General features: G+C 43.6%; 1 protein-coding gene across 3 annotated transcripts in view; it reads right to left on the bottom strand.

Annotated features, from left to right (window-relative positions):
• TTLL12 (tubulin tyrosine ligase like 12) overlaps positions 1–20,198 on the bottom strand; it is a 212,588-nt gene that overhangs the window by 165,389 nt on the left and 27,001 nt on the right. For all 3 annotated transcript variants that reach the window (XM_033951183.1, XM_033951184.1, XM_033951185.1), the window contains exon 2: positions 3,691–3,857. In XM_033951183.1, the coding sequence (XP_033807074.1) occupies positions 3,691–3,857 (167 nt within the window). The remainder of the gene's footprint in view (positions 1–3,690; positions 3,858–20,198) is intronic.

The following is a 20,198-nucleotide window of genomic DNA, read 5'->3' as shown; positions in this document are numbered from 1 at the left end:
AAGCACCAGGTCAGCATAAATTAGGACACAGTAGCTGAATGGCCTTCAATGAATTTCAGTAAGAGCAAAGGATCATCATATTTTTTGTGACATTGTGGAGTGTAACTCATTTTTGCAGGGTTCAAAAGCCCATATTGTGCTCTACGTGCTTTCATCCTAGGACATAATTCCCAAAAAAATCTTGCGGGGGTTTTTTGTTTGTTTTTTTTTTGCAGTATTTTTTTAAAATGTCAGATATAAACAAAATTTTGGTACCATTGAACAGTATAGATTTGTAAAATTTGTAAGGCCTGATTGAAATAGTTTTAATTTCTGTGGTACAGATAGTCCCCAAGTTACAGACGCCCGACTGAAGTATGACTCGTTCTTAAGAACGTAGTCTCAGCTTCTTGTGATTTCACTGAGCAGTATTTCCAGTGACATAGAGTCTTACATTTGTCCTGTAGCAGATTCAGGCATGATGCATGGCCACATTAAGAACAGTGTGTTGTTGTGCATGCTGTACCTTAGATGAAACACTGACAGGGACAGGTGGCCCTTTTGTCAGCTAGGAGCAGAGGTAAGAAGCAAGAATCTTAAAAATCCACAAGTACATACAAATCCGAATTAAGAACAGCTTTAAAAATTTAACTCATTCTTAACCAGGTTACTGCCTGTATTATTAAGATTGAGTTGCATTAGTTCTTTTAATGCTTTTATCCCTCCCCCCCCTTTAACAAAAGCGCAGAAAGGGTTTTTAGCACCAGCCGACATGCTGCTCCAACAGTCACAGGGTTCATAGTCAAAAGTGCGCGCCAAGACAACTGAGCACAAGGCGGAAGCCCGCACCGAAGAAAAACAGTGTTTTAAGGGGCTCCGACGGAGGGTGTTGGTGGGGAACCCTCCCACTTTACTGAATACAGATCGCACTGGCGTTGTACGGGGTTTGGGGGGTTGTAACCCCCTTCATTATACTGGAAACTTAACTTTTCCCCTATTTTTTAGGGAAAAAGTGAAGTTTTCAGTATAATGTGGGGAGTTACAACCCCCCAAACCCCCCACAACGCCAGCGCGATCTGTATTCAGTAAAGTGGGGGGGGGGTTTCCCCACCAACACCCCCCCCCGTCGGAGCCCCTTAAAACACTGTTTTTCTTCGGCGCGGGCTTCCACCTTGCGCTCAGTTGTCTTGGCGCGCCTTTGTCGGTGCGCGCTTTTGACCTGTCACCCAGTAATAGAGTTCCAATGAGCGCCAGAGCAGCACAGAGTATTCAATGTGGCGGCTGGCGCTAAAATCTTCTTCTGTACTTTTGTAAAAGGGTGGGGGTGGGTTATTTATCCACTTGTTCAGGAGGAAGCACAGCCACGATAGCCTTTTCTAGTGTGGCGGTTTGCATTGAATATTTAGACGCCGAGTGCACTGCAAAAGGGATATCCAATGTAGATGATTTGGAAGACACGAGTGCTGTGGAAGTTTAATATACAAGGAAGTGACAAATATGTACCTTATAGTGGTTGATAATTGAGTTATTTATTGCACATTACAGGGAGAGACTGAGTCAGACATCCAGTCCAGAAGGTGATCCCCAATAATTTTTTATGTTGGAGGCAATGGCAGCAAATTCTGCAGACAGGAACTCTAATTGCTAGGCAAATCATAACTTGGTTTTAAATTTGCATCTCCAATCCAATGGACTATTGGAAAGAAATGATAAAGGCTCAAAACTATCATACGCATATTCCTACCCACCCAAGTGGAGGAGTAGCCTAATGGGTAGTGAAGTGGCCTGAGAACCCGGGGAATGGGATTCAATTCTTACTGAAGCTCCCTGAGCAAGTTACTTAACCTTCCATTACCTGTATATAATATGTAAACAATTTTGATTGTAACCATAGAAAGGTGGTTTATCAAACCCCATCTTCTTTCCCTACTAACACCACACAGAGATTGTAAAGAATTCTGTGAACCATGACCCACATGCTTTCCCCACTTATTTAGTAGAAATAAATAAAAAAACACAAAACTTTACATTACTGTGCTGTTTGTGATGCTTCATAAGCATTAAATTCTATGAGGTATGCAACAATTTTTGTTTTGAACATGTTAATACTTGTTCAACAGATTTCCTCTTTATTTTTCCCTCTACAATGGTAAGCCAAGATAGTCTCCTTAGAGCAGGGGTGTCAAACTCAATAACATAAGGTGCCAAAATCTGAAAAAAAGACTAAGCCGCGGGCCGAATTATAATTAGATAATTAGGGGTCATTTAATTAAGGTACGCTAACCGATTTAGCACGTGCTAAATGCGCACCTTAATAAAAGGGCCCCTAAGTGACTAAGGCTTAATCTTAGTAGAAGTATAGGGTTACAACATCTCCAACCTCACACCAGCTCTGTAGTGTAAACAAAATAAATATTGTAGAAAAAATAATTTTATTTTCTGTTTTGTGGTTACATTTTGTTGGTCCCAGGCTCTGGTTGTCTTCTGATAACTCACTTGCCAGGGTCTCCTGCCCATTTGTCATTTTCTTCTTTCTCCGTGCTAACCATCCATCTTCCATCTCTATCCTCCCCTTCTGTTTCCCTTCCCTCCACTGGAAGTCTGGCATCTTTCCTTTATTTCATGTCCATATCCGCTGCTGCAGCAATGGACCCCACCATCCCCAGATCCACCATCTGTCCTTTTCTCAACTACCTTTTCATCAAACATCTCTCCCTCCTTCCCCACCACTCCAGGGTCTACCATCTCTCCGTTTCTCTTCCCAACTACCCTCCTATCCAATATCTCTATCCCCCCTCCACACCATCCCTTTTTGACCAACTTCTTTCTCTTTCTGTTCCTTCCCTCTCTCCCTCTCCTCTGTTTTATTTCTTCCCTACCCTACCCTCTACTCAGTCCGGCATATGCACATCTGGACCCCTTCTTCTCACTCTTCAGGTACTTCTACACCAGGGCCCGTCCCTGTCCTGAAGGCCTGTATGTTCTCCCCCTTCTTCTTCCCGGTTTCATCTTCAGAATAGGCCCACCATTCCTATCTTCCTTCCATCCCGAATTCCTGGTCTCTTCTGGCCCATTGGCACGAACCGCTGCTGCTCTTCATTCGCGTCTGCCTTCACCTGGTCTCCTCTTCAAAGCAGCCTGCTGAGGATCGCTGGACGCTCTCCACCTCGGTAGCACGTTCCCTCTAACGTGATCCCACCCCTCCTCTGACATACAGGATCACGTCAGAGGGAACGTGCTACCGAGGTGGAGAGCGGCCTGCGAGGTTCGCTATAGCTGGCCGGCGATCCTCAGCAGGCTGCTTTGAAGAGGAGACCAGGTGAAGGCGGACACGAATGAAGAGCAGCAGCGGCGGCAGCGATTCATGCCGGTGGGCCAGATTTACTATAAAGTTTAAAATGTCTTGCAGGCCAATTCTGAGCACAACGCGGGCCAGATTTGGTCCGCGGGCCAGAGTTTGACATGTCTGCCTTAGAGGATCATAAGGAGAACCTAATATCAAGAAGAATCAACCAACCAGACCAGGTAACTGTGACATACAACAGAATCAGTGCTAAAAGTCTGGTTGCCTGTATTAAGTTAGCTTATGGGAAAAATATTAAGGTTAATTTGTTTTAAAACATCTTCCTCAATCATGTGTTTCAGATTGGCAAAATATTGGTAATGAGTGCCAGCTTGACTTTGGCATTAGTTTCTTGAACCATCACATACCTTTGAGGATTAGAAGCTTGAAGCCCATTTTCTTGGGTCACAATAACTTTGTAAATGGGCTCCTGGCTAGGATTTGGCTTTTTTGTTTCCTCTTGCATATTTTCAGTCTCCTCATCTTCTACCTCCTCTACTTGCATTATCCCAAAAGTTTCACCAGCATCAAACACCTAAGATAAAAGGTAGAAATATTTTATTGAAAAAGTACCAGAGCTATCTGAAAACTCAGCTAATTTTAAAAGATAATGTAAGCTGCTTTGCTACAAGGCACACACATAAATAGGTTGGTTATGTGCCTTAAAAGCAGTGGTTCCCAAGCATGTGCTAATGAGATTTCACAGTTCAAAATGACAAAAATTCATAAGATATTTGTTGTGAATATCCTGAAAATCTGACTGGCTGGGGGTCCCCAAGGAGAGAGTTAAGAATTACTGCCTTAAAGTGAAAAGGTAGAGAATTTTATACTTCTGGTTTAGTAAGTTAGCTTTAAAACTATTTGCATGTACATGGTTAAGCAGAAAATTCTAATCAATCTGTTATTAATCTACCCTCTCCTTATATCTTACACCATGGTTTCTTAAACCAGTGGTGCCTGTACCTCCCCCCTCCCCACACCCCCAATCCAAGGGGTATAGAGAAAGCTTTTTACAATCCAAGGCAATTTTGTGAAATTTTTTAGACAGAGTGAATGCAGTTAATACTTCTTCGATTCTGACCTCTCATTTTCTACGTATATCCAACAAGCTGCTAAGATCTGTCGCTTCTATCTCTTCAATATCACCAAAATTTGCCCCTTCCTCTCTGAGCTCACTACCTTGTTCAAGCTCCCGTAACCTCACGCTTAGATTACTGCAATCTACGCCTAACTGGTATCTCTCAGTGTCGCCTCTCCCCCTTGCAATCTGTGCAAAACTCTGCTGTGCGACTCATCTTCTACCAACCTCGCTACACTCATGTCACCCCCTCTCCTTAAGTTACTTCACTGGCTCCCTATTTGCCATCACATACAGTTCAAGATCTTATTGCTGACCTACAAGTGTGTTCATTCTGCTGCCCCATCTGGTAGCGCTATAGAAATAATTGATAGTACATAAGAACATAAGAAGTTGCCTCCGCTGAGGCAGACCATAGGTCCATCCTGCCCAGCGGTCCGCTCCCGCGGCGGCCCATCAGGCCCATTGCCTGAGTAGTGGTCTATACCTATCTATACCCTTCAATCCCTTTTTCTTCTAGGAATCTATCCAAACTTTCTTTGAAACCATTTAATGTTTTCTTGTCTACAACAGCCTCTGGAAGCACGTTCCATGTATCCACCACCCTCTGAGTGAAAAAGAACTTCCTAGCGTTTGTTCTAAACCTGTCCCCTTTCAATTTCTCCGAGTGCCCCCTTGTACTTGTGGTGGTCCTTAATTTGAAAAATCTGTCCCTGTCTACTTTTTCTATGCCCTTCAGGATCTTGAAGGTTTCTATCATGTCTCCTCTAAGTCTCCGCTTTTCCAGTGAGAAAAGTCCCAACTGCTTCAACCTGTCGGTATATGGGAGATTTTCCATTCCCTTTATCAGTTTAGTTGCTCTTCTCTGTACTCCCTCAAGTACTGCCATGTCCTTCTTGAGGTACGGCGACCAGTACTGGACACAGTACTCCAGATGCGGCCGCACCATTGCACGATACAGCGGCATGATGACTTCCTTCGTCCTGGTCGTAATACCCTTCTTAATGATACCCAACATTCTGTTAGCTTTCTTTGAGGCTGTAGCGCACTGCGCTGATGCCTTCAGTGTTGCGTCTACCATCACTCCCAGGTCTCTCTCCAGGTTACTGACCCCTAGCGGTGTTCCCCCCATTCTGTATGTGAACATCGGGTTCTTTTTCCCCACGTGCATGACCTTGCATTTCCCTATGTTGAAGCTCATTTGCCATTTTTCGGCCCACTTTTCCAGCTGCGTTAGATCCTTTTGGAGATTTTCGCAGTCTCCCCTGGTTTGAGCCCTGCTGTATAGTTTGGTGTCATCTGCAAATTTAATAACCTCACACTTGGTTCCCGCCTCTAGGTCGTTTATGTAGATATTGAACAGGAGCGGTCCCAGCACCGACCCCTGCGGAACTCCGCTCATGACCCCTTTCCAGTCTGAGTAATGGCCCTTTACGCCAACCCTCTGTTCCCTGTTCGCCAGCCAGTTTTTGATCCATCGGTGGATCACCCCTTGTACCCCGTGGTTCCATATCTTCTTAAGCAGCCTTTCGTGTGGTACCTTGTCGAAGGCTTTTTGGAAGTCAAGGTAAATGATGTCTATAGATTCCCCTTTATCCACCTGGCTGTTTACCCCCTCGAAGAAGTGCAATAAGTTTGTGAGGCATGACCTACCCTTGCAGAAGCCATGCTGACTCGGTTTTAGCTGCTCATTGTTTTCGATGTGTTCACAGATGCTGTCCTTAATCAGTGCCTCCATCATCTTTCCTGGGACTGAGGTCAGGCTCACTGGCCTGTAGTTTCCTGGGTCTCCCCTTGAGCCCTTCTTGAAGATGGGCGTGACATTTGCTATTTTCCAGTCCTTCGGGATCTCTCCGGTTTTTAAGGATAGGCTGTATATTTGTCGAAGTGGCTCCGCTATTTCGTTTTTTAGTTCCTTGAGTACCCTTGGGTGAATGCCGTCCGGACCTGGAGATTTGTCACTCTTTAGTCTGTCTATCTGCTTGAGTACATCTTCTTGGCTTACCTCTAAATTGACCAGTTTTACATCTTGGTCTCCTTTTACGCTCTCTTCAGGTTCTGGGATGTTGGTTATATCTTCCCTCGTGAAAACTGACGTGAAGAACTCATTTAACCTGTCAGCTATTTCTTTCTCTTCCTTTACCACTCCCTTCCTGTCTCCATCATCCAATGGTCCCACTTCTTCTCTTGCCGGTTGCTTCCCCTTGACGTATCTGAAGAACGACTTGAAGTTTGTTGCTTCCTCTGCCAGTCTCTCTTCATATTCTCTTTTTGCTTTTCTAACCGCTCGGTGACACTCCTTCTGGTGTTCTTTGTGCACTTTTTGGTTCTCCTCTGTTTTGTCTTTTTTCCATTTTCTGAACGATGCTTTCTTGTCGCTTATCGCCTTCTTCACTGCATTTGTTATCCACACTGGGTTTTTTGTTCTATTTTTTTTGCACCCTTTCCTGAACTTGGGGATGCACAGGTTTTGCGCTTCGTGCACAGTTCCCTTGAGTAAGGTCCAGGCTTTTTCTACGGAATCCATCTTCCCTATGTTACCTTTGAGTTTTTTTCCCACCATTTCCCTCATGGCATCATAATTTCCTTTTTTGAAGTTGAGTGCTGTCGTTGTGGTTCTTTTCCCCTTTGATGATCCAATTTCTAGCCTGCACTGGATCGTGTTGTGATCACTGTTACCTAGCGGGGCTAATACTGTCACCTCCTTTGCTGGCCCCTCTAGTCCGTTGAAGATTAGGTCAAGAGTGGCGTCACCCCGTGTTGGTTCCTTGACCAGTTGCTCCATGAAGCAGTCCCTCATGACCTCTAGGAATTTGGTCTCCCTTGCGCAGTTTGAGTGCCCAATACTCCAGTCTATCCCTGGATAGTTGAAGTCCCCCATCACCATCACCTTTCCGCTTCTGCATACCTGCCTCAGTTCTGCCTCCAGGTCCTGGTCGATTTCTTCAGGTTGTCCTGGTGGGCGGTAGTACAGACCCATTTTAATGTCTGCCCCAGTTCCTCCCTGTAGCTTAACCCATAGTGATTCCAAGCCATCCGCCTGTACTGTTGTTTCCATCCTGGTTGAGGGTATGGAGTCTTTTACGTACAGCGCTATTCCTCCACCCTTTTTATGTAGTAGTAGTAGTAGTAGCAGCAGCAGCAGTAGTAGTAGTAATACTACGGTAATTTTAGTGACATGTTAGCAGTTAGAACTATTAGGGGCTAACAGCAATATATGTAGCTGTCAGAAGTCACTAGTGGACATATGGACATTTAAAAAATAAAAAAATCCATCTAAATCCAACTTGGACGTTGCCAACTGAACATTCAAACCTGGAGGTACAAAAATGTCCATTTTAGAATGGCAAACTGCTGGATGTCCAAATTATATATATATATATATATTTTTTTTTAAATTATCTACTTAGACGTTTTGACTACTGGGATGTCTAGGCCGCTAGAATGTCTAACTTTACACCCTATTTCAATCAGAAAAACATCTAGGTTGAAAATGTCCTAAACCTGATCATTTGGATGTGGGTAGGGCCAGCATAGAAACATAATAGCAGATAAAGGCCAAATGGCCCATCTAATCTGCCCATTCACAGTAACCATTATCTCTTTCTCTCTCCAAGAGATCCCACAAGCCTATCCCAGGCCCTTTTGAATTCAAATACAGTCTCCGTCTCCACCACCTCTTCTCGGAGACTGTTCTATGCATCCACCAACCTTTCTGTAAAAAAGTATTTCCTTAGATTACTCTGGAGCCTATCACCTCTTAACTTTGTCCTATGCCCTCTCATTGCAGAGTTTCCTTTCAAATTAGAGAATCGACTCATGCGCATTTACATTACGTAGGTATTTAAACGTCTCTATCATATCTCCCCTCTCCCGCCTTTCCTCCAAAGTATACAGATTGAGATCTTTAAGTCGGTCCCCATATGCCTTATGATGAAGACCACATACAATTTCAGTAGCCTTCCTCTGGACCGACTCCATCCTTTTTATATTTTTTTTGAAAGTGCGGCCTCCAGAATTGTACACAATATTCTAAAAGAGGTCTCACCAAAGCCTTATACAGGGGCATCAATATCTCCTTTTTCCTATTAGCCATACCTCCTATGCAACCTAGCATTCTTTCAACTTTCGCCGTCCCCTTTTCAACCTGTTTGGTCACCTTAAGATCATCACATAAAATCACACCCATGTCCCGCTCTTCTGTCGTGCACATAAGCTCTTCACTCCCTAATCTGTACCGTTCCCTCAGGTTTTTGCAGCCCAAATGCATGACATTGCATTTCTTAGCATTAAATTTTAGCTGCCAAATGTCAAACCATTCTTCAAGCTTTGCCAGGTCTTTCTTCATGTTATTTACTCCATCCGGCGTGTCTATTCTATTGCAGATTTTTGTATCATCTGCAAAGAGGCAAATCTTACCCGACAACCCTTAAGCAATATCATTTATAAAAATGTTATAAAAAAAGAACAGGCCCAAGAACAGAACCTTGAGGCACACCACTGGTAACATCTCTTTTCTCAGAGCTATCTCCATTGATCACTACTCTCTGTCGCCTTCAACTCAACCAGTTTTTGACCCAGCCCGTCACCTTGGGACCCATCCCAAGGGCACTCAGTTTATTTATTAGACGTCTGTGTGGAACACTGTCAAAGGCTTTGCTAAAATCTAAATACACCACATCTAGCGCACATCCTCTATCCAATTCTCTGGTCACCCAGTCAAAAAAATTGATTAGATTTGTCTGATAAGACCTACCTCTAGTGAATCCATGCTGCCTCCAGTTCTGGAATCCACAGGATTCCAGAAACTTGACCATTCTCTATTTTAAAAGTGTTTCCATTAATTTGCTTACCACAGAAGTCAGACTTACCGGCCTGTAATTCCCTACTTCTGGAATATGCAGTGCTCTGTAGGCCTATTGCATCAGCAGCAATGCGCTGTATTGCATCATCAGCAATTTTCAAGCTTCATCAGCACAGTTGAGATCAAATTGTTGATTTTGTATCAGTTGAGATCAAATTGTTGATTGCTTCTTAGTTAGCAAGTTGTTGCTTTTGAAACATTTTTGTTGTTTTGTTAGTATAATGTATAGTATAATGACAAGAAAGTGTGCGAACCACCCTGACGTCTTCTGTTACCACTGTGGGTAGTATACAGTTAAGTCTCATAAGAGAAATATGACTCTACTCATAGGGAAAGCCTATGAACTCTATTTTGGCTGCAAAACTGGAGATCAAGACAAGGTTTGGGCACCTCACGTGTGTTATAAATCTTGTGCCAACAACCTTGAAGCATGGCTGAATTATTATCAGCACTTGGATGTCCTGGTAATTAGGACGTCCAATGCTGATTTAAGATGCTTTTTGGACATCTGATTTTTGATTATGAGCCTGATGGATTAGGAAAGGAGTGCAGGAACCAAAAAAAAAGTTAAGAAACCATGTCTTACACTAACTCAGTTTAAACAGATGTCAGCAACTCTGGTGGCTCAAATGCTATAGCCTCATCAAATTTCCGTTGTATTTGGACTTAATTTTAGTAGGATCTGCCATGTGTAAGAAGTTTAAAGTCTTTGACAAAACCACTGGATACCCTTCCAAAATGTTAGAGACAATGAACATAGCTTGGGTAAGACCACTGACATTTTGAGAAACGTTTGCAAGAAGATGAAATAAAAAATTATCAATTGGGTTTGGGTCTCCAAGGTTACAAAAGTGCTACTGATGGCAGGGGCGGATACAGTGCTAAACTATGGAACATTGAAGTGAACACACCAGTGCATGTATGCACAAGAGGCACTCTGGGCCCAATTAGAGGGCAGTGATGGGTCCTAGGGCTAGTAGAAGGCTGTTGAGCCAGTATCAGGAATCTAATTCAGAGAGAGTTGTGTGTCCCAAGATAATACCACACTGAAGATGGTGAGTGAGACCAACCAGAAAAACTCCAAACTGACAAAAAATCCCACTCTTCAAAGCATAGGGTATAAACAGGGCAAGGAAAAGGATCTCAGAAACCTGTCCATGCCAGTCTGCCTTTAAGACTGAAATCAGGTAATTTGGTTTACAGTTTTCTGTATTTTGTCATTGTCTTCTCTTTTTTTTGTGAGGAGGGAGCCTGATAGGCTGATGGGGGTAGAAATAGCAAGGAGGGGAAAGGGTATTGACATGACTCCCCCAAGTATATCCCCATGGCACCCAAGAAGCCTAAACTCCCCAGGCTACAACCAAGGTAGAACATTACAATGGCAGCTTGCCTTTTAAATGAATTCAGGAGAATGGATAAAACCATCTATCCGCCTGCTGGAGACAGAATATATTGGAGAAGTAAGAAGCATGCCATTCAAGATGATTACTTACAGCCTACTGATAGATGAACTTAACACATGCATCTGTATTCGTCTGCTGATGACAGAGAAATCTCAATTTGCTTGCCTGATGTTGCCTAGATTTTCCATCATATGAAATTGAGAATGGCCAAGACTGAGCTTATCATCTTTACCTCTAAACCTACCTCTCCTCTTCTCCCATTCTCCACTACTGTGGATAGCACTTAATTATCCCCGTCTTCTCAGCTCACGCTATTTCCTCTTTTTCTATACATAATGTAAGAACATAAGAATTGCCACTGCTGGGTCAGACCCATGGTCCATCGTGTCCAGAAGTCCTCTCATATGGCGGCCCTCTGGTCAAAGAACAGCGCCTTAACTGACACTAGCCCTACCTGCGTACATTCTGGTTCAGCAGAAACTTGTCTAACTTTGTCTTGAATCCCTGGAGGGTGTTTTCCCCTATGACAGACTCCGGAAGAGCGTTCCAATTTTCTACCACTCTCTGGGTGAAGAAGAACTTCCTTATGTTCGTATGGAATCTATCCCATTTCAATTTTAGAGGGTGCCCTCTCATTCTCCCTACCTTGGAGAGGGTGAACAACCTGCCCTTAACTACTAAGTCTATTCCCTTCAGTACCTTGAATGTTTCGATCATGTCCCCTCTCAATCTCCTCTGTTCGAGGGAAGAAGAGGCCCAGTTTCTCTAATCTTTCACTGTACGGCAACTCCTCCAGCCTCTTACCCATCTTAGTCGCTGTTCTCTGGACCCTTTCGAGTAGTACCGTGTCCTTCTTCAAGTACGGTGACCAGTACTGGACGTAGTACTCCAGTTGAGGGCGCACCATGGCCCCGTACAGCAGCATGATAGCCTTCTCCAATCTGTTCGTGATCCCCTTCTTTATAATTCCTAGCATTCTGTTCACCGTTTTCGCCACAGCCGCACATTGCGCGGATGGCTTCATCGACTTGTCCCAGAATTTCCTAGGAGATCTCTCCAAGTACTGCCCCGGACATCCTGTATTCGTGAATGAGATTTTTGTTACCTACATGCATCACTTTACACTTATCCACGATGAACCTCATCTGCCATGTTGATGCCCATTCCTCGAGCCTGATTATGTCACGTTGCAGATCTTCGCAATCCCCCTGCGTCTTCACTACTCTGAATAACTTTGTATCTTCCGCAAATTTAATCACCTCACTCGTCGTACCAATGTCCAGATCATTTATAAAGATGTTGAAGAGCACGGGTCCAAGCACTGAGCCCTGCAGCACCCCACTGATTACGCTCTTCCAGCCTTTTCTCTCTATCACCACCAAAGTTTGCTCCTTTTCCACACACACTACCAAAACCTTTATCCACATTCTCATCACTGTCTGTTTAGATTACAGCAACTGATCTACACAGGTCTCCCACCAAGTTTCTCTCCTTAAATATGTTCAAAATCATGACTTATCTTTCACCACTGTCACTACATTCATATAATCCTCTCCTCAAGTCTCTTCACTTCATTAGCTCCCCATCTGTTTGTGTATACAGTTCAAACATCTCTTACCGATTCCTTCCCTTAGCTCTCCCTACACCCTTCCCATTCATTTCTGTATACAGTTCAAACATATCTTACTGATTCCTTCCCTTAGCTCTCCCTACACCCTTCCCATTCATTTCTGTATACAGTTCAAACATATCTTACCGACTCCTCCCTAAATCCTTCCCTGTGAATTCCATACATCAGGTAAGATCTGGATGCACTAAAGATACCAACTGGTTTGCTGTTGGCCAATTCTCTGGCCGATTCTCCAGGAGCAATCAATGCACTATCAAATTTGCATGCAAATCATTTGCATGCAAACCCAACAGATCAATCGCTCAGTGAGCAATTGAACCATGAGCAGAGCCCTAATGGCAGTGACAGGGGAAGCAGCCTCCCCTTACTGCTGTTAAGGCTTCTTTTTTTTTTTTTAATTGCACACAGAACACCCCTGCACCATGCCCCCCCCCCGCGCCACTGAACTCCCCCTTCCCCAAAATTAGGCAGGAGGGATGCTCCCCCCCCCGCACCAGGAACCCCTGAGCCACTGCCCCCCGAATGAAAAAAAAAATGGCAGGAGGGATGTCCACTTCCTCCTGCCACCAGATGTCCTCCCTCCCAAACCTCCCCAGTACCTTTTTAAAAAGTCAGAAGCAGGAAGCCCGCTCTGAGGCTCCACCTCAGGCCTGCCAGTCCTAAATGACAGGCCTTCCCCTCCCCGGTGTATCATGTGATACAAGGGGAGGGGCCAAAGGCCTTGATTGGCTCAGACGCCTATGCCCCACTCCTTCGGAGGGGCCTTAAGCATCTGAACCAATCAGGCCTTAGGTACCTCACTCTGTATCCAGTATACTGAGGAAGGAACCTAAAGCCCCGACTGGTTAAAGATGCCTAAGGCCCCTCCCAAGGGGCTTGTCCAATCAAGGCCTTTGGCCCCTCCCCATGCATCACATGATGCACCGGGGAGCGGAAAGCCCATCATTTAGGACTGGTGGGACTGAAGCAGGAGCCTCAGAGCAGGCTTCCTGCTTCCAACTTTTTAAAAAAGGTACGGGGGAGGCTCTGGGGCCTTATGGAGGCATCCAATGGTAGGAGGGAGTAGACATCCCTCCTGCCATTTTTAGGGTTCGGGGGGAAGAGGTGTTCTGTGTGGCATGAGGGAGTGGGCATCCCTCCTGCATTTTCTCTCGTGCCGCGTTTATCACATGTCTTAGGGGAGGGTCATCATCGGTGGTGGGGGGCCTTTTTCTTTTTTTAATGGGACAGATATTTTACATGTGTAACACATACAAAATTTCTGTGCCATTGGAAAAAAAACAAAACAAAAAAACCCCAGGCAGACCTGTTGGTTTTTCCAATTTATAAAAAAACTGGTTTTAGCGAATATCCAAGCGATGTTAGTGCATCAATCACTTGGCTACTTTGCATGGGTTTTAGCTAATTTGCATGGCCAGATTGGAAAATGGGCGATCGAGAGGAAAAATACACAGTGGGTCGTTTTGTGAAATGGGTCAGTAAAAGCGATTTATTTATTCATTCATTTAGCCCGTCCTTCCAAAGGAGCCCAGACTGGGTTATAAGAGTACATTCACAGTATAAACAGGACAAACTTTAGTGGAAAATACAGACTTGGCGGACATAGGGTGATTTAAATTGCAGCATTTACAGTATAGACCAGTGGTCTCAAACTTAAACCCTTTGGAGGACCACATTTTGGATTTATAAATTCTTGGAGAGCCTCGGCAAAAATAGTTAATGTCTTATTAAGGAAATGAAAATTTTACATAAGGTAAAACTCTTTGTAATTTATAAATCTCTCCTTTTGGATGTCTTAATAATAATGTAATAATGTGATTTATAGCTGTTTTATTTTACTTTTGTGATTATGATAAACATACTGAGGGCCTCAAAATAGTACTTGGCGGGCCGCGGGTTTGAGACCACTGGTATAGACATAGCATAACAGAGGTAAAAAGCTTTTGCTGTGAAAACAGGTTTAGCGACCATCACTGACTTTAGTGCATCTAACTGTAAGTCATTTATCTGTACCTTTCTCCACAGCCAATTCTACTCTGTTCCTTCATCTTTCTATGCCGTACGCTCGAAACAGACTTTCCAAGTTGGTATGTTATGCAAGAGAATCCTGAGCCAGAAATATGCAATGGACAGGCTATGATTCTGGCAATCCCCTTGTGCCCTCTGCAGCTATACTGGTTGTATACAGAGCAGCTTGCTATGACCCAGATATCTTGCTCCTTCCAGGCTATAAGTCTACCTTTAAGAGGCAGCTCTTAACCCCTTATTTCCCTGTTCAAAACCCATGCTTTATGGGATGCCATATTCCATTATTCGTTCTGTTTTGTCTGTCTTAAATAATCTGTAAGCTCTACTGAGCAAGGACGGCCTTTTATGTGTTTTTGTATAGTACTGAATATGTGTAATGGTGTTATAGAAATAAGCAGCAATAGTGTAGTAGTACCTTTTAGGCAAGGGAGTTAAACTTGTTCTCTTGATGATTTGTCTGGATCTCCAACTTACTAGCCATGGATTAAAGCCTTCCAAACAGAATCCAAAGTTAATAATGGAGGACTTGATTACCATGCAACCCTTCCCTTGGACATCTATCAGAGATTTAGTTACTTATCCTCTGGGTACTGTAAATCCTCTGGTCACCCAAATATGTCTGAGATGGAACATATCCTTCATAAGATTTCTACAGTACTGCCAACAGCTTCAGTGGAGGTACAAGAGAGAGCATCCAAGGCTCCCTTCATCCATCCCAATTGCTGCCCCTCCACTGCATTGTGCACTGCTGCCATTCTCAATCCCAGAGTGGGGGGAGCATGAACTTCTCAGCAAACCCTTGTTCTTTGGAGCTATAACGATCAAAAAGGGTAAAGTTACCTAAAGAAAAATCAATAATACTAGCAAGACACAAAGCCGCACCATATCTGGCTGATTCCATCTTGGTTCCTCCTGAAGCATTTATTTCTGCTGGAACTGGTTTTAAAGTCGGATATAGAGTCTGTGTGACTGTGCTTTGCAGACTCAGTATTGCTCTGTCTGTTGGAATTTTAAGCTAAAGGTCAACAGAGCTGATTTATTCCATTAAAGAACTAAAGAGATTATTTTTAGACTGTGACAAACTAATTTTTTTTTTAATTTTGTAGTCCAAGTTCATTATCGACAGAAATTATTAAAGAAGTCTTAAGACAGTAGCCCCAATATTCAGCCTGTGGAAGACAGCCCGGCTACCTCGCACAACAATCCTGGAAATTCAATGTTGGGGCCATATCAAGCCACCTGCATTCAATTTCCAGTTTAAAGTTCGTAGCCACAGACTTAGCTGGCCAACTGATATTCATTGGCTGGCTAGTTAAGGTCTAAACAGCCAAAAACAGATCTGCTTTTTAGACGGATCCATTTGTCTGCGTGTCTTAGTTGGCCAGATGAATGTCGGTGGTGACTGACTATGTCACTGGGCTAGCTGGTGATCCAAATATTCAGCGAGAGATGGACGGCTATTGGTGGATAGCTGGCTAAGCAGGGAAGTGGTTGCCGAAAGAACTTCATGCTCATTCAACCAGAGCAATGGCTACTTCCTAGGCTGAGTCCAGAGGTTTTTCCTTGGAGATTTGTCAAGCGGCTACTTGGTCCTCTAGAAATACTTTCTCTAGCGTTACCCCTTGGATGTGGCAGCGCATGCTTTTGGTGCTTCGGTCATTGTGGAGGCGGCATTTGCTTCCCACCCAGATTGAGGATTGCCTTGCTACATCCCACTGGTCTCTGGATTCAGCTGCTGCTGTTGCTAAGGAAGGAAAAATTATGTCCTTACCTGTTAGATGCAGCAGATGAATCCAGAGCCATACCTTTGTTGGCTAAGCAGTCCTTTGCCAGCCAGGAGAACTATTCTTTCGAAAGTCTGTTTGGTCCTCTCTCAAAATAACTACTGAGGCAGCCCACATTTCTCTTCTGCTCAAGGCCCCCTGGCTGCTCCTGAGAACCTCCCCAGCTGCACAGCTGTGAAAAAGCACAGACCCTACTCCCAAGAATTGGGATGCCAAAACAGCAATGACAAAAAATAAGTCTTGCTTTGATCACAGGACTGATTGTTAGGATTACACAATATAAAGGCCACAGGCCATCTAAGAACTGTCTATCTTTCACCTACCAAGTATGATTGATAAGTTAGTAACAGTACAATGAATGGACTGAATACTTAGTTTTTCAATAACTACAGTAGACGATCTCTGATATGTAAGAAAACATTTATAAAAGTTACATTCTATTTCTTTCAGGTGTATAGTAAAGTTATTTTGCTTTCTCATTTTAAAAAAATGTCTTCAGCTACTCAAGGGTAAGACCACAAGTAAGTTATTCCACTCATCCTTCTTCTATCTGTGCTTGCTCTGTGTGTTGTTCTGATAAGCAAGACCAAAACACCATGCTCTAAGCTTTGCCTGTGATAAACTGATTTAGACTACAAGGAAAAATTATGTCCTTACCTGTTAATTTTCTTTCCTTTAGGCGCAGCAGATGAATCCAGAGACCAGTGGGATAGCACACATCTACCAGCAGGTAGAGATAGAGAAACTGATTAACAGATGGTCCTATTGGCTGGCACATGACCTGTATCCTCAGTATGGCTCCTTGCCCAAGCATCCGGAACTATCAATATGTTGAGCATGTAAAAAATGTATTTCCAATAACAAATGTCCAAGGTAATAATACAGAATACAACTACCAACAATAACAAAACTTCTGAAACTTGTATAATATAAACAGACAGACAATATCCAGAAAGGGTGGGGCTCTGGATTCATCTGCTGCATCTAAAGGAAAGAAAATTAACAAGTAAGGACATAATTTTTCCTTCCTTAGCAACAGCAGCAGATGAATCCAGAAACCAGTGGGATGTAGCAAAGCAATCCTCAAGTAGCCGCTTGATAAATCTCCTCCAAGGAAAAACCTCTGGACTCAGCCCAGGAAGTAGCCATCGCTCTGGTTGAATGAACATAAAGTTCTTCCGGCAACCACTTCCCTGCTATCAAATATGTGGAAATAATAGTCTCTTAGACCTATCAAGCGAGGGAAGCTTTAGATGCTGCCATACCTTTGTTGTGTCATCCAGTAAATGTAATGAAGAGAAGTGCTCTCCCCAATCCTCTTCTCAGAAAGCAGGAAGGAAGAGAGACTGGTTGACATGAAAAGTTTATATCACCTTTAGAAGAAATGATGGTACGGTCCGAACTGACACCCCTGATACTAAATTCGCAAAAAAGGATCTCTGCAACTCTGAAACCCGCCGGACTGAAGCCATTGCCACAAGAAATACTGCTTTCAACATCACATCCTTTAGAGTCGCATTGGCTAAAGGTTCAAATGGGGCCTTTTGTAACTCACTACCTTAAGACTCCACTCTGGACAGTTTCTTAAAATGTGGACGAATATGTTGTACACCTTTGAGAAACTTGAACTAAATCAGGTTGAGAAGCAAGGGAAGAGCGAGCCACGCGATCTCTGTAACAAGCAAATGCCGCCACTTGAACTTTAAGAGAATTGTACGCCGACCCCTTTGGCTACGCCCTCCAGTATAAAAGAAAGAATGTGAAATAGAGAAGCCTAAAAGGGGGAAATACCCTGAGCAGCACACCAGGACTTGAAAACTCTCCAGACTCTAGCATACGACGCAGACATAGATCTCTTCTTTGCTTGACGAAGAGTCGAAATAACTTACTCGGAATATCCCTTGTCTGAATCGCGATCTATCAAGAGCTAGGCCGAGGCCGTAAATCCAAAGTTGGACAGATTTTCCATGTTGATTGGACCCTGGGTGAGTAAATCCTGAGTCACTGGAAGTGGAAATCTCAACATTTTGCCTGTCGAAAGACCCATGAGATCTGCATAGCACGGTTGGTGCGGCCCATCCGCAGCTACTAGGATCACCATGCCCTGAAAGCGAGCTATGGGATGCAACACCGGCTGATCATAGGCCAAGGGGGAAACACATAAAGGAGACAACCTGAAGGTCAAGGAAGAGCCAATGCATTTACCCCCTCTGACTCCCGCTCTCTGCGCCTGCTGAAAGACAAAGGAAGCTTCGCATTTTGAGACGAGGCCATGAGATCTAACTCCGGGATACCCCATCTCTGAACTATATGATCATGTCACTCCCTTTTTGATCAAATCCCACTGGCATTACTTTTAAAATCTTACTTTTAGTATTTAAAACTTTGTCTACTAATGAACCTCAATTCATTAATAAATTACTTATCCCTCACAATATGTCGTGTTCCCTTCGGTCCACTAATCAAAAACTTATAGCAGTCCCTTCCTTGAAAGTTATTGGAACTCGTCGACATGATATATTCTCAGTAATGGCTCTGCAACTATGGAATACCTTGCCTCAACATATAAGAGAGGAAAATGATTTGAGTCATTTTAAAAGTAACTTAGAGTTTTCTTTTTAAAGATGCTTTCAATCTTTAATTATGTTCAAAGTTTATTTTAGCTTTTCCTCAGTTTTCACTCTCCCCTCCCTGATGTTCTTTCCATTCATGTTCTCTTCTTTTTTCTAAAAGATTGAATTGTAGTTCTGCCCTTTCTTACCTTATGTTTCTATTAGTCTGTAAGTCCGTCAGTCTAACCTATTATTTTAAAAATTAAATGGTATATTTAATCGCATACCTATACTTTTTATTAAAGTTGTATTTCACTTAGTAAATTAAATAAGCGATTCATCAAACCAAAATAAAACTTGAAACTTGGATTAAGTCGAACATCTGCGAGGAGAGTTCACATTCTCCGGGATCTAGAAGATTTCTGCTGAGGAAGTCTGCGTGAACATTTACTTATCCCACAATGTGTGCCGCCGAGAGAAGAGGAAGATGAATTTCTGCCAATTGAAGCATAACCATTACCTCGCTGGCTAACCGAGGACTTCATGTACCTCCCTTCCTGTTGATATATGCCACTGCCGTGACACTGTCCAAAAAGATCCTTGTCCGTCGGTCCTGAATCTTGGGTTATAATGCCTGAAGCGTTAGTCTGATCGCTCTCAACTCTAGAAGATTGATCGACCATTGAGCCTCATCTGGAGACCAGACTCCCTGCACTGATGACTGAAGGCACTGAGCCCCCCATCCCATCAGACTGGCATCCGTGATAACTGTGATCCAGTCTGGTGTTGCAAGAGGCATTCCTTTGAACAGATAGATGTCGCTGAGCCACCAATTCATGCTTAGCGATGCTTGAGGAGTCCACAGTAGACAACGTTTGTAATCCTGAGACACCGGGGACCATCGGGAGAGAAGTGACTGCTGCAGTGGTCTCATATGAAAGCGAGCCCAGGGCACCGCTTCCAGAGCCGCCACCATTGATCCTAGAACTTGTACATAATCCCACACTCTCAGTCTGGGTGACTGGAGAAGTAGGTGAACTTGAGACTGCAGCTTCTCTCCCTGGTCTTTGGGTAGAAACACCTTCCCCACCATCATGTCAAATTTCACCCCCAGATGCTCCAATGATTGAGATAGGGTAAGAAAGCTCTTTGGAAAGTTGATGACCCACCCTAAAGATTGAAGGGAGATCACCCTTTGGGTTACTGATAAACTTTCCTGTCTGGAAGATGCTCGGATCAACCATTTGTCCAAGTAAGGATGTACTCAAATCCCCTCTTTGCAAAGAAATGCCACCACTACTACGATCACCTTTGAAAATGTCCGTGGAGCCATGGCTAGGCCAAACGGCATTGCTCAAAACTGACAATGCTGTCCGAGGACGGCAAAGCGAAGATACTTCTGATTTGGGAACCATATGGGAATATGCAAGTACACTTTTTTGAGATCAAGTGCCGTATGAAACTCGCCCGGTTGAACCATTGCAATGGACTGATTGATTGCACAGTTTCCATACAGAAATGTCTGACATTGAGAAAC

This window comes from Geotrypetes seraphini, chromosome 7 (assembly GCF_902459505.1).
Source record: "Geotrypetes seraphini chromosome 7, aGeoSer1.1, whole genome shotgun sequence".
NCBI classification, from domain to species: domain Eukaryota; kingdom Metazoa; phylum Chordata; class Amphibia; order Gymnophiona; family Dermophiidae; genus Geotrypetes; species Geotrypetes seraphini.
This window is presented reverse-complemented; position numbering and strand designations above follow the sequence as displayed.